Source organism: Pyxicephalus adspersus, chromosome 9 (genome assembly GCF_032062135.1).
Source record: "Pyxicephalus adspersus chromosome 9, UCB_Pads_2.0, whole genome shotgun sequence".
Classification (NCBI taxonomy): domain Eukaryota; kingdom Metazoa; phylum Chordata; class Amphibia; order Anura; family Pyxicephalidae; genus Pyxicephalus; species Pyxicephalus adspersus.
This window is the reverse complement of record NC_092866.1, coordinates 20,023,827-20,038,175: the sequence shown is the minus strand read 5'-3', so window position 1 is coordinate 20,038,175 and position 14,349 is coordinate 20,023,827. Positions and strand designations below refer to the sequence as shown.

Sequence of the window (14,349 nt, the reverse complement as noted above, 5' to 3'; positions counted from 1 at the left end):
TATACTGGTATGTTGGTGAAGAAGAACTCCATTTTTTATTGGGATACCAATCCAATGTGCTAGGCGAGTACTCTGGTGATAGCAGTCACAGCAAGCAAGCAGTATCCTGGAAATACGTAAAAAGATTAAACCAAAACTGAACTCTTACCTTGGCACAGTTTAACAATCCCCGTTATTATGATTGCAATTAAGGCAATGACTTTGGCATAAGTAAAGAGATCTTGAACACGTGTCCCCCATTTCACATATGCGCAGTTAATAAAAGTGATGAGACCTGTAGGTGAGAGTTCACAATGTCACAAAGCAAAACACAAATATACGGAATCTGCAAAAAAATATTTATCATCATGCAAGACTTATGATGAGCTAGCAACACAAATCATTCAATCAACAAGTGTCTAGGGGAAAACCACCTGTTATGGAGGCTAAGTATGCATCTGAGTTATATATAGCTGGAAACATATCATTAGTCACTGACAGACTGTGTGTGTTAAGGAGGAATGCAGACGCATTGTACAGACTCTTGGGAAATAAAACATCTGCGTTCCTTTTTTATGCATTCCCTATCGTTCTTCTGCTACATTGCTACATATTTTGATGCACTGGTAAAGTACAACAGGGTGTCATTCAAAAAAGCACCAGAGTTTTCATTGCATTGCAGTAATTTGTAAAGCACCAATTTTACTACTGCGCACAAATATGAATTAAACTCAAAAGTAAACATTTAGTATTACATGGGGAGTATACCATGCTGCAAAAAAGCAACAGGTGGTGTAGAAAACAGTGGAAAAAATATTTTAAAATTCCAGAAAATTAGTCTAAACACTTCCAAGGTTACAAGCAGCCTGAATAGCCTTTCACTTTCCAGCTGCATATTGGAACATCCATTAAGCTTCATTCTTCCTCCAGCGGATTTCACTGTTGAAATGTATGCTTACCCAACATGAAGTAGTTAAACCAATGTCAGTAATTATGATAAAGCAGCAGTTGTTGGGTAAGAACAGTGACTGTAAATAATGGGTCATCTTTGTACCACCCTTTATTCGTGAGGAAAGGAACTTGTTTTGGTTAAATACATTTGAATATACTGTACAGCTGTTCCGTACAGCATTGTAGAGACAAAGACTAGAAGGCAACTGTACCTAGATGCATATTGTATGGCCAAGGTAGGAGATACATCCATAGTACTTGTCTGTTTTATTCATAATTACCTTTCTGCAGTTCAGGAACAGAAAATAATCATAACAAAAATAATAATAATAATAATAATAAATATTATTGAGATCTGGGTAAGCGGAGAATAATGAAAAGTTTTTGCTTAGGGTTTGACACAAGGCTGCATAGTTTCTTTGTGACCAGTACTGAGGACTCATTTTAATATGATGATGTGATCTTCCAGAGTGTTCAGCTTTCTTTGCTGAACATCAATCCTTGATATTGAAGGCAGGCAAAGTATATCCAATCCCAAGAACAAACTAATAAAATTCGGCTTACTGCTCTTTAGAAGTGGTAGCTGCATTAGATTCCTTTTGTTTAATACTTGTTGGTCCTAATAGAAATGCACTAAAGGGAAATGACAAAAATCGGTAATAACTTTCCATGCTATATTCTGTAAAATACACAATCGCTCCTCCCTTTGCAAGGAGGGTAAAAAGTGGAGGTGTTTGTAGCCTAAGGTGACAATGCTGCTTTTTCCAAAGATATAGTACAGTGAGTAAACATAGCTGCCCCAGCACTGGAAGTGTGGTAATGGCAGAATCACTGGGTTAAAAAAACTAAAAAAAGGGGAAAAAAAACTAAAAAAAGGAAAAAAAAAAAACTAAATCAGCCTCCACACCTAGGACCAGTAAAATGCAATATTATACATTTGTGTTTTTGGGTTTCAATATTCTTCAATAGGGTTCATTGGCTTGTGCCCAACAAGCAGCAGAAAACACAGATAGGGAAAATAACTTCAAACTTTTTAAGGCTGAAGTTTTTTTATCAGGAATTAAAATGTGAAATAAAATGGGGGATCACTTTGTCTGATCCCTTCACAAAACAAACATTTATACAGTGTGAATAAAGAGACATAGCCAGCAACATTTCATCTTGCTTTTGACCCATTTACAGTATACAATTGGAATTTTATATATACAGTTTGCCAAGTGTGCTTTTAAAAGAACATAACAGGAATTGGCTAAAAAATGTGAATGATTATCATACAGGAAAGCAGGTATTGCTGTGTGTGCAGTTGTATTTTCTGCATGTCAGAGCCAAAATGCAAAATTGGTGTCAGAACATGGTTGTACTGAGGACATCCTGTGTATAGTCTGAGCTGGGGGCAACATTTTTTTAATAAACAAATCCTTTACCTTGCTTTCAGGTAATCCTTGATTATACAAGAAAACAATATTGCATTTTTATAGCAATTCGAGGTTCAACATTTTTACAGATGCCAATTATGCATCTGTGGTGTTGCATCTGCTTGCTTCTATGGCTCCATGGGAAGCAAAATCAAACAATATTTGTTTCCACTATTTTCCACCAAAATATTTTTGTGAACTTGTGCACAGTTGGGTATTTCTGCTTTTACTACTGTGAACTTTCTGTATCATGTAAAAGATGCTTACAAGATAATAATTTTGTGCATCATCAACCCTAATAATAATAATAATAATAATAATAATAATAAAAGTCGACAACAAAATACTATGCTCAACAAATGAGCAATAGAAAACATACAATAAAAAAAAAATCAAGCATGAAAAGATACACGCAGAGTGAAAAAAAACACACGGCTAGCTTACAGTGCATTGTGCAATGCAAACAGAGCAGTGTGTCAAATCTACAGAACAAAGAAGTTTTCAATGCTGCTACAGTGTTCTCCCCAGCTCCTTTTAGCTGGGTGCTCCACCCAGCATTTTTAAGTAACCACCTGGCTGTTTTCGGGTGGTTATTGAAGATTTGGGTCACAATACAGGGGCTGCCACCCACCTACAATTTCTTCCCACCCACCTTAAAAAAATTATTGGGTTGAACACTGTACTAGCGTTCAATCCTGGTGGTCAGGTTCTGATACCTGGTAACAAACAAGAGTGGTTCCCAATCATGTGGTGACTATGTCACATGCAGGCTAACATCATTGACAAAAAAAAGCCTTTTGCCCGAACTAAAGGATCGCAGGGTAATTTATAAGTAAAGAATGTTTGTGCGAAGATTGCTTTAAGTTCTGTGAAGCTGCTGATTAGAGCAAAGCAGGAGGAACTGCAGTACTGACAGGTTCCTATTTCTCTATGTTAGTTAGGAATACTTTTTCATGTAAATGTCGGGAGTAGATATAGAATTATATATGTGTGTGTTTGTATGTAAATTATGAAATATGATTAAAGTAATATCTAGTGATATTAATAAGTACATGCGTCTCTGCTGATAACTGCATTGCACAATGCAAACACTTGGAATTTGCTTACTGAAGGTAAAAGCACCTTTGTGATAGATTCTCATACACACTATATTGAAGAACTGCAGGGAAGTTACAGGCCTGGCTAAACCATATTGCAGCAGTGGAAGAAAAAAAAAAAAAAAACAGAACTACGCATGCTTTCACAGTTAAACAGTTTTTTTTGGATATGTGTATATTAGTTGGGTATGTAACCAGGAATTTGCCTGTTTTGTAAATATAACCAGAATACTTTTTTTATGCTTCCTCTTACTTCTCGAAACTTGATTACAGACAGCTACATCTAGTATTATCTATCTATCGTCTAGAACTATCATTTAAGTTGCTTACTAGTTTATATGAGTCATATTATCGCTGCATTTTTTTGTAGTAGTATCATGTGATTCAACTGAATTTAGCCATTCCCTAATGAAAGGCTAATACTGGATAAATAAATAAATAAATGTGTTTACCCCCTCCCCCCCTTGTTTGTTTTCAGGCACGTGCTTGCTGCAGTATTGCTGCAAGGTTTTTCAGATGCTATATGCAGCACCAGATGCTACTTTTGCGGTTCCAACCACATTCAAAGACCTGAATTGAAACTGTTTTTGCAAGAATTTTTAAAGCAAATGCAGGTGCTTTGGAGGACTGAAAGTCCTGAAAGTGAAGCAAATTAAAGAAATGAAAGAAAACGTCTGCACAAATGTTTGAAAATGTCTGAAAAAACATTGAATTTGCACTGTGTTTTTTTACCACTAGTCTGAATTGTTAGGCTTTTAGAATACAATATTATTTAAGGATAACTTACATACGCAAGCAGCAGCAATGAGCCGGGAGGCCACATAGGGAGGTTCACAAGTAGGGAAGATGGGTTGTACCAGGTAGTTGGCAAACGTAATGGCAATGACGGCTTGGCTAGTGGGTTCTATGATGAGCAGAGAAGTCCACAGTCTGATGAAGGCCACAAACCCACCGAAAGCTTCAAGGATGTATGCATAGCTTGCTCCTGACTTTGTAATTGTGGTACCAAGTTCTGCATAGCACAGAGCGCCAATCACTGAGAAAATACCACCTACTGTCCAGAGAACTAAGGATAGCCCATAGGAGGCTGAATAAATGAGAACTCCCTTAGGAGACACAAAAATCCCTGAGCCAATCATGTTGCCCACAATAAGACAGACCCCATTGAGCAAAGAGATCTCTTTCTTGAGCTGCATGGGATCCTGAGGACTGTCTGTGCCTGCACTGGATTTATTAGTAACCTCTCCAGGGCTGGAGGAAGTTAGCGGCACCACCTGGCCTTCTTTCTCTTCCATGATTAAATTCCTAAGTGCCTGGAGTCAACCTGGAAAAAAAAAAAAACTTTGTCAAAGTCAACCTATAAAGAATCCTTTAGGGATGATTATTTTGGTAATAATTGTTCCAGCAAAAAACTTTCCATGTCAACTCTCAAAGTTTTCATGACCCTACTGTTATTAAATTCAACGGTCCGCAAGAAAATTTTGGTCGTCTACGGCTCTGGCTAGTACGCCCCCCAGCGGAGTCAGAAGAACCCTGCTGGGGGCGCACCAGCAAAAGCCGGGACCATGTGCCCCATACAAATCGCAGGCTCAGGGCAGTGGGCGGGTTTTATCTCCGGACACAACCCATCTACTCTCCCATTGCAGGCTCAGACTTGCGATGGGAGAGTGGACGGGTTCTGGCATCATGATGTCACTCTGGGGGAAGTTTCTTCCCCTTTAAATGACACACAACCTCCCAAGCATGTGTGGTCGGGAGCCCGTAAGTTTAGTGGTCTTTAGGTTCTAAAAGGTTGGCGACCACTGATTTAATTTGTTCCCAGCCAACCGTGGGCCTCTGGGGTAATGTTTTATTGTAGCTCATCTTCTAAGGTTCAACATGCTGCAAAGCACTGCTGTAAAGGGTGGATTGTGTATAAAACTTTTTTCCTCTTCTCTCTCTAATCTCTCATCACATCTCTTGCTGGTGTACTTTATTCAGAATTTCAGGTCCAGTTCTTCCAGACACTCCACTCTGGAAGAACTGGAGTGATTATATCAGGGCTGGATTGGGATCACTGACTAAAGGGTAAAAGTGCTAGAAGACAGTATTCAATTTTATCATTTGCATTGTATTCTGTTCCTAAATTCTAAAAGTCCCCACTATCTGTCTCACTGACTAATCCAAAAACACTGATAGTAGGGTGAATCTTTCTAGCAGGGTTACAGACAGCAACAGAGGCCTTGTACACATGCAAGATTGCCCCTCATATAGTTACTATATACATAGCTCACACTACATGGCCTAAGAGACACAAACTGCTCATTGCTCAAGGAAATTCTAGCAACTTCTGGAGAAACCCTGGTTGAGAAATGCTGCTTTAGGTCTACACTAGTGATTGTAGGCAAACAGAATGCACACTGACACGGTTACTTGGTACAGGTTGGGCAACAAAGTAGTAAACCTAGAAGTAGAGCATAATAGCCAGGCAACCAGCATTCCAGAAGTAGGGTCCAGCAATGGCAAAGTCTATGTTTCAGCCATGACAGTTTTTTTTTTTTTTTTTTAAGATGGATGTTTTGAAACAATAATATCTGCCATCCAATAACATGGCTCCAGAGAACAAAGAAATACGTTTGTAACAGGACTCCTGATGAGAAGAGTTTGTTTTGGCAGGAGATATATGACACTGTTTGCAGGTAATCATTGTTTTCTTCTCATATTTATATTTGTAGTTTGCATCACACTAGTTGGTGAAATACTTTTCTGTGGTGCACTAGAGGTCTGCAGGTCTACTAATGCTGCTCCCAACTCACCACAGATCAAATTAAAATAGAATACAATGTTTTCAAACGATGAGACAAGAGAATGAATTAATCTGGCCTTTTCCTAAGAGATCTAATCTGTTACTGGATGGTATTTGGTTTATTAAGCACTGTGTATTCTAAAGAACTTTCCGTCTACATGCACAAGCTCAAGCAATAGCTCAGTGGGCTATCTGCGGGACAGCGAGGGGCACAAAATGCCTGCACAAGGTTAGAATTAGCCGTGAAACAAAGGTGAATAAGCTGGGGTGTCAAACTCTGGCCCTCAATGTCCTTTTTTTTGCCCCCCCCCCCCAACGAATTCCAAAAATGAACTACATCTGGCCCCCCAGCCACCTTACATTATCATTTTCAATACATGGACATTATTCCTGTACACCCATCATGTGACACAAAGCCTAGGCAATGATCACATGGTGCCCAATTAGTCTTTTCAACTTTAAAGTGTGTTTAGAGGGGTTTGTTTTTGTTAAGTATGGATGTAGTAGTAAACTTCCTCAATTTTTTCAATAAATTCAAGTTTGGCCCCTGACTTGGTCTAAGTTTTTAATTTCGGCCCCCTGTGTATTTGAGTTTGACACCCCTGTGATGGAGTGACAATGCAAGAAGCACATAGGAGAAAAGAACAGCGTTGCCATTCCATTACAAAAGGTACATTATTCATGGCAGAAGGTTCAGATATTTTTTAAAAGCTGCAGATTACTTTTGGTAATATATTTTATATATTTTTTTTTTTAATCTGAATTGGTTGAATTTTTCCTGGTCACAAACTTTTTTGATAGTTGAAAAACACATAGACCTGGAAGATCCTCCACTGGGGAATGTTTCAATGAATGTCAGATTCACTGCTTGATAAATAGAACCCCAATATGTGTTCTTCAAACAAATTATTGAATGTGGTAATGGGAGGTAAAGCCTGACATTTTCAAAACAAACCAGTCCATTCCTTAAAAAAAAAAAAAAACATCATACTTAAAAAATAAATAAATAAAATCCAAGTTTTGTTAAACCTGTCTATGACAGAGTTGTATTGTATCTGTGTTTATTCCTAGGATCTGAATGCTTTCATAAGTAGCAGACAGATGATTAAAGTCACAATATACAGTAATGTGTGAATTTTATTTCAGTAACACCTCATGTAGAGGAAGACTGACAGTTGTAGGTTCTGTCGCACATTCTTCTTTTAGGCCATGTGTAAAATGATCACTTCACCAATAACAAATCCTTTCTATGTAGGGCAGGTCAGAAACACAGAAACACAATGTCAAACAATGACACGGTGTCAGAGTGTTTACAGATCGGCAGTGTACATATTGTGGCTGCTATACAAAGTTTAAAATGACAATGGTAGACATGGGGAATTGTATGGTCATATAAACACACAAGGCCGACGACACACGAGTCATACATCAGCTATACCCGCCCAAAGACATTAAGAAAGAAGGCAATAACAGTACCGCAACACAAATTAAAGGTCTTTTAACCAATATAGAACACATTAACATTAATTCTAGTACATCTACTTTTCTTAATGGAAAAAGAGGACAAAGAGTACTTGATCATTTACTTCTTTAGTTTTTAATATCTCAGCTGTGAACGTGGAAGTGCTCTGAGAAGATTGCGCAGAATATGAGGGTCTGGATGTGCGGTCTCTCTGGCCCATGTTCAGTTACAATGAAAGTCATTAGGAATGCGTTTCAAACACGTGTATATAACTAATGTATTTATAAGGTAATTTAAAAGCACTTTTCAGTCTTTTTCATGTCCAGAAAACATTCTCGTTACCATTTTAATTACCCCTCCTTCAATTTTTTGAGAAGAGTTTAGAAAACTCAAAAAACATCATGCAGATGTGACTTTAAAATGGAACTGAACTCCAGGGTTTTGGGTGCACTTATGTCATGCCTGCCGATTTTGGCACAGACGTACCCGTTTGCAGGGATGAGAAGTCTAGGATCCTGTTACTGCTGCAGTCCATAAAGTGTCCATCTTCACCAATACAAAAAAGATTTGCCTCTTTTGCCAAAAAATTCCATCTACTGGTGACTTTTTGTTTTTTTTTTAGTTCAGGTTGACTTTAAGGCATGGTAAATGCTGTATGCGGTTTAATTTATCTTCTAACTACAGCCAGTGTTAACAAAACCTTAAAGTAAATGCAAACCTAACAACGAGCACTTATTTGCTCCATTCTTGACTAATAAATATACCATTAAAAGCTTTTTGTGATCTGTTTAATAACCCGATGATAATGTCAGAAATTCAGAGCTCTCATGTGTGTCGTGCTCACTTCCTGTGTTATCACAAGGACAGTAATTATCCCTACCGGCGTTATCTGGGGACTACAAAGGATTAGTCTGTATGTTGTGCCTGTACAAACCTATTCAACTAAACTCACTTTCCCCGGCTCAGGATCTTCACCTGGTCATCTTCCAAGTTTGGGATCTTCGGCCTTCTTACCTGGCCAGACTGGTATGATGCAACTCACACGTATGAACACGGGAGTTCCTTCATTCCCAGCAGCCAGCTAACTTGGGATCGCTGCACATGCCCATCTCAGTGTACAATACAATGCTAGTGGGCAGGTAGGTTTTATGGCAGAGTGGACATAGCCTGTCTCTTTGCAGTAAAGAACCGGCCTGTCCAGTTTTTTTTTTTTCCATTTTAAAATTTAGTTCCACTTTAAAGCTAGAGGCTTTGCATGGCAGCCGGTGTATTATCAATTAAAAAATATCAGCATGACAGTTGACATTCTTCCCTCTGGAAATAAATTGTGAGAACTGATACTAGGTGTCACTATACACGCTAAACACAGACCGCACTAGTTGCCAAATCAGACATTCCAAAAATGTTTGTGTGTGCCAAAAAGATTTTGAAAACATACAAATATTTCTAAAATTATGTTTTCAGCTATCAACAAACATCCCTTAACACAGAACTAAAGTACAACTTTTAAGAATCCATGATCAGACATGGCACTATTGCCGAAAGGTAAAAATCTCTCCTACCTACCTGACTGTCCTCGGTTTCTGGCAAGAAATTGAACATGCGTAATATCAGCTTTGGATACTCAGAAATCCCAGCATCATTACCACAAAAAAAAGTACAAACAGTATAACTAGCACAAAATGCGCATGCTGGGAATGAAAAAGCCTACGTCAGCCTGGTCAATGAGAGTGGGTGAAGATCATCTACCGAACAAAAAAAAAAAAAAAGAAGATGGTGGCATCCTGTGAGGGAACAGGGACATGGGTGAGTAACATGGGTTTTGTTCCACATTACAGTAAAATGACAAATATAATCCAGGCTAATTAGAGTTTAAAGGAATTAAGTCATCACCAATAGTAATGTAGTGTTTACACATGGACTCTTCTTCCCAGTCTAGTTATCTTCATACACAAGTCAGATGATTCTCCTCCAACAATTGCCTTAGCTCTAGTATCGGACAAGAATCTGAGGTGTGTACATCGCCCATCTGACATTGTTCATGGATCTTGGCACATCTATGAACGACGAAAGAGTGCAGCAGGGTGCTGCTCTATTGTTTTCCCCCTATCCTCTCTATAGAGCAGAATGGTGCTCTATGTACAACGCTCGTTCCTGAACCATGCAATCTTTTGTCGTTGGAAAAGGATTGTTAAAAGATTCTTTTCCATGACAAATATTGAACGTGTGTACGCAGCCTTAGAGTGAGGACATACTCACATTCTGAACCTAAAACCGCTGCAATGCATCGGGGTTCCATTGAAGATGTGCAAAGAAGGTCTCCGGTGATCGCGGTACTATAAAAACCCCAATCTCTGACATCCAGGACAGCATTCAGCAACCTCCACAATGGGAAAGGAATATTTCCTACTCCAGAGTAAAGAAAATAAAAAATGCTGCTGTTAAAAGCTGGGACCTAAGGGAACCTACCAGCAGGGATTTGTAACAATGGAGCATCCATCCCAGAGCCCAGATTCCCATGACAGTACCTAATAAAATTTGCATTTCAGCGATCCTCACAGTAAGTCGGTTTCAGCTCTGCAAGTTTTATAAGTGTTCAGCTTATGTACTGCTCTTAATAAACGTTTCCTTTTAAGAGACCCTGTCACCAACTGTCACTGTCACCCTGATTGCATGTCATAAACATCTTCTAAAGATGCTCTTACTGTGCTGGCCCAGCTCTTCCATCTCTCCCTTTACTTCACTATATAACCTTTATTGTAGCTCCTGAGAGAAGGAAGGGGGATTTTTTTTTTAAATATTACTTGACAGCACTGAGTCTGCTGGGGCTGCTAACATCCATCCAAGATGATAGACCCAGAAAAAGTCTCAGGGCTTTTAGAGGTCTACACAAGAAGACTTTTACAGGTAAGTACCATGTGTATAATACATCCATTCAAAGTATAGTCCAACACATAGATTTTTGAATACATTTTTTCTGGTGACACCAGAAAATTGTCAAGAACTTTGCACTGACCAAACACGTATCTGTTAGGATTTGGAGACCTCTAGATTGATTTCTGTCCTGCGCATGGATTGAGGAATGTGGTCTTATGTTCCAGTGATTTTTCATTGGTATCTAGGTTATACAAGCTGATAGCATTGATCATTGACTGAACTTAAGTCTATTCGTTATTTGCATTTTTATTATATGCTTCTGGACTGATTTAGGATTAGAAGAAACTAAATTGCTGTGCATTATACCGAAAAGACACTACAACAGACATAGCCACCTGCATGTCTGTCCGTAGTGATGCTGACCCCATTCATTACACTGAATAGGGCAGCGTACAAAAACATTGTGCATGAAGAAGTGAGTTGCAAATATGAACTGCAATGCAACACATAAGTGAGAATATCACACATTGCTTCCTATGCAATGTCCAACGTATTTGTTTATCACATATATAAACTGAAGTGTACAGCACCACACATAACGAGAACAAGGCTCTACATTGAGAAACATGTGGCCGATATTGTGCAGGTAAGGGGGATGGTGTCCTACATCTGGGTGTGTCTTGCAACAGGTAATCCCTGTTTTAGAAGTTTATCTTTCAGAGAGCATACAGGAAAGGCCAGCTGATGATCAATCTGCCATTTCCCAGCTTCTTTTGTCACAGATAGTAGAAGACTGAATGACATTGCATGGCAGGTTTACACTGCTGTGTTTTAAATGTCCTGCATTTTGTTACTCTACAATGCATTGAGGTTCATAATAAATGGCACTGCACATGAAGCACCTGTGTTGCTGTGCATTGTGGGAATACCATTGATGCACAACTTGCCACAATACATAAATACACAATACAAAAGTGAGAGTGTGCCTGTATTCTTCATTGTTTCTATAGTTTCTAGAATGCATGTAAAAAATGTTCATATGTTAAATGCATTGTACGTAATGCAATAAAAGATTCTTCCCCTGGAACACAGATTCAGAAAATGAATGTCTCTCTTAACTAAAGCACCACTTAAAAAATTTGCCATCAGGCAGAGCGTTATTGCAGAAAGGGAAAGGCGAAGTCCAATCTGAAAGAAGTATTCTTACCTGCCTGGTCCCTTTCTTCATCTGCATTGGAAGCTGCAATATCTGGTACACCCCAATTTCCCCTGTAGTTTCATGAACCCGTGGGATCTTACGTCGGCCCGGTCCGCCCAATCAAGATGGCCAAAGAAAGATGGTGGTGCCCGAGACAGGCAAGTATAAATAGGTTTTCGTTACACTTTAGTACTCTTTTCATACATAACCCCTACTATGACATACAAGCTACACAGTAACCACACTGACATATGATGTCTACATACTCAGAGGTACCAGCACTGGCATTTATCTTTTTTACATTTTACTACGGATCTCATGCTTAGCTTATATTGTAAAGAAAACAAAGTAATACAATGTGATCGGTATCCTAAGCACATAGTATTATTTTAGGGATATAATTGTAGGTGTGTACATATATTTCTCATCATTCTTGTTTTCAGTTGTCAAATTTTAAGGTTTGTCCTGAGCAAAGAGATCACATACATATCTATAAGAACACCAGTCATCAAAGCAATTACCAAGTGCTGCTCCCTTATATTTCAGACCTATATGAGAATATGTGGGACATGCCTAGGGAAAAGGGTGGTTCTCTTCTCTTGGAATTCTTCCCGACCGTACCTGGAGCAAATGAGCCAAGCCAAGAACACTTAAGTGATGCAATCCAAACATTTTATCTGCAGTTGTGTTTGCTTAAATAACAAAGATCACATGTGCAGGGCTTGCTGTATGCACCTAAAGCACAACTAAACCTCAAACCGAACCAGGCAAACTGTAATTGCAATCAGGGTAATAAGTGGATAGAAACTGTACATAGGAGTGGCAGACATAATATCTGTGTGTATGGGCCAAATATGCACATGTATGTTAGGACAATCGATTACGTGTGACCACGTGACACACAAACTAGGAAGAACAGCAAATGCCTGGCTACATTTCCCAGCATCCCTGTGTTATGGAGGAAGCCACGTGTCTACATGAGAATGCAGGACTTGTAGTCACAAGAAGTGAAGAAATGCAATAATCACATAGCGCCTTGTGTTTAGTGAATGGCCAGTGTTACCAGTGCTCCAAATGTTGCTGCGCTGGAAGTACAGAAGAGTTGTACAGCTCGCCAGAGATAAACTATGTCTGTTTTTACCTATACACAACAATGGGACCTGTGCTCCCTGGGGTGGGGGTGAGGCATTACCAAGGAAGGTGAAATATTTTGGCACTGTAACAAAAAACTGTTGCTGGTGGATGGAGTGGACATGTGGAACTGGTGTCCCCCAAAAAAAATTTCTTCTTAAAGCGGAACTAAACTGAAAAATAAAAGAATCACACTAACCTTTAATCCCTTGATCCTGTTGGACCTTTCCTTGATCGGGTCCCGCGCCGTCCTGGAATTCTCCTTCGTCCCAGCGTGGAGGAAGCGCTGCACGCCGGCATCTTTAGTCTTCTTCTGGCTAAATCACCAGATCTCACACTGCACAGGCGCGAGATTGGGTGATGTAGCCTGCTGTAAAAGGGGGAAAAAAAGAGTGCCATCTCACTGCATGTTTCCCCTCAGTGAAGGAAAATGCCCCTTCTGGGCATGCCTGGGATCGGAGGAGCCAACAACTTCCCGGGATGTGTGATGTAGGTATCCCGAGAGGCTTTGCACTCCCATTCAGTTTTTATAGCTGTGGCGACCAAGTCAGAAAAGAGAGGTGCTTTAAAAAAAAAACAAGGGGGAAGTTAAAAAAAAAAATATTATATTTTTACTTTAGTTGTCTACCCATTTATGTAAAGTAAAAATCTGAGTTTAGGTCCACTTACACAGTAACATTGTATATTTCCCATAATTTACTATCCCGGGAACACCAGTCAGCAGGACAAATATCAGAGCTGAACCTCCCCAGGGAGCAGAAAGCAATACCATCCTGAAAGAAGCTCCAATCCAAACACAGAGGACACTGACCATTCTCAAACTTTTCAATATGGGAGAAACACCTAAAATTACTTTTTAGTTTTAGGGAACCCATGCTAACAATTGGCATATTGCACACCCAGTGTTGTTCTATACAACCAATTATTTTCATTGTTATTATAACAGTTAAATTAGAATAATACTGAGATAAAAAACATAACACAATAAAAATTATAGTTCTCCTTTACAATGTTGCAGAGACAAAAGTTTCAATCTGCTATAACTAACCATTATCAGTACAGTGATGTATCCAGGACAATAGAATGGGATTTGTTTTCCTCTCCCCAATCCCTGAATTACCGGGCAATGGTAGACTTCATTCCCCCTTTACCAATCTATGTGTTCCTATGTGAGCAGAGTGCCCCCCAGTCCATGTACCCAGCTCTGTAACCCCTGCCCATGTGTAAGCAGTGTTCTCTCTGCCCATGTACCCAGTTCTGTGCCCTCTGCCCAAGTGTAAGCAGTGTTCTCTCTGTCCATGTACCCATCTCTGTGCCCCCTACCCATGTGTAAGCAGTGTTCTCTCTGCCCATGTACCCAGCTCTGTGACCCCTGCCCATGTGTAAGCAGTGTTCTCTCTGTCCATGTACCCAGCTCTGTGCCCCCTGCCCATGTGTAAGCAGTGTTCTCTCTG

At 39.5% G+C, this 14,349-nt stretch overlaps 1 protein-coding gene across 1 annotated transcript in view; it reads right to left on the bottom strand.

Moving 5' to 3' along the window:
* Positions 1 to 14,349, bottom strand: part of LOC140338602 (Y+L amino acid transporter 2) — a 27,990-nt gene that overhangs the window by 12,296 nt on the left and 1,345 nt on the right. The window contains exons 2-3 of the mRNA XM_072422876.1: positions 4,230 to 4,766; positions 149 to 274 (exon numbers count right to left, since the gene is read on the bottom strand). Coding sequence (XP_072278977.1) covers positions 149 to 274; positions 4,230 to 4,737 — 634 coding nt within the window. The 5' untranslated portion in view covers positions 4,738 to 4,766. The remainder of the gene's footprint in view (positions 1 to 148; positions 275 to 4,229; positions 4,767 to 14,349) is intronic.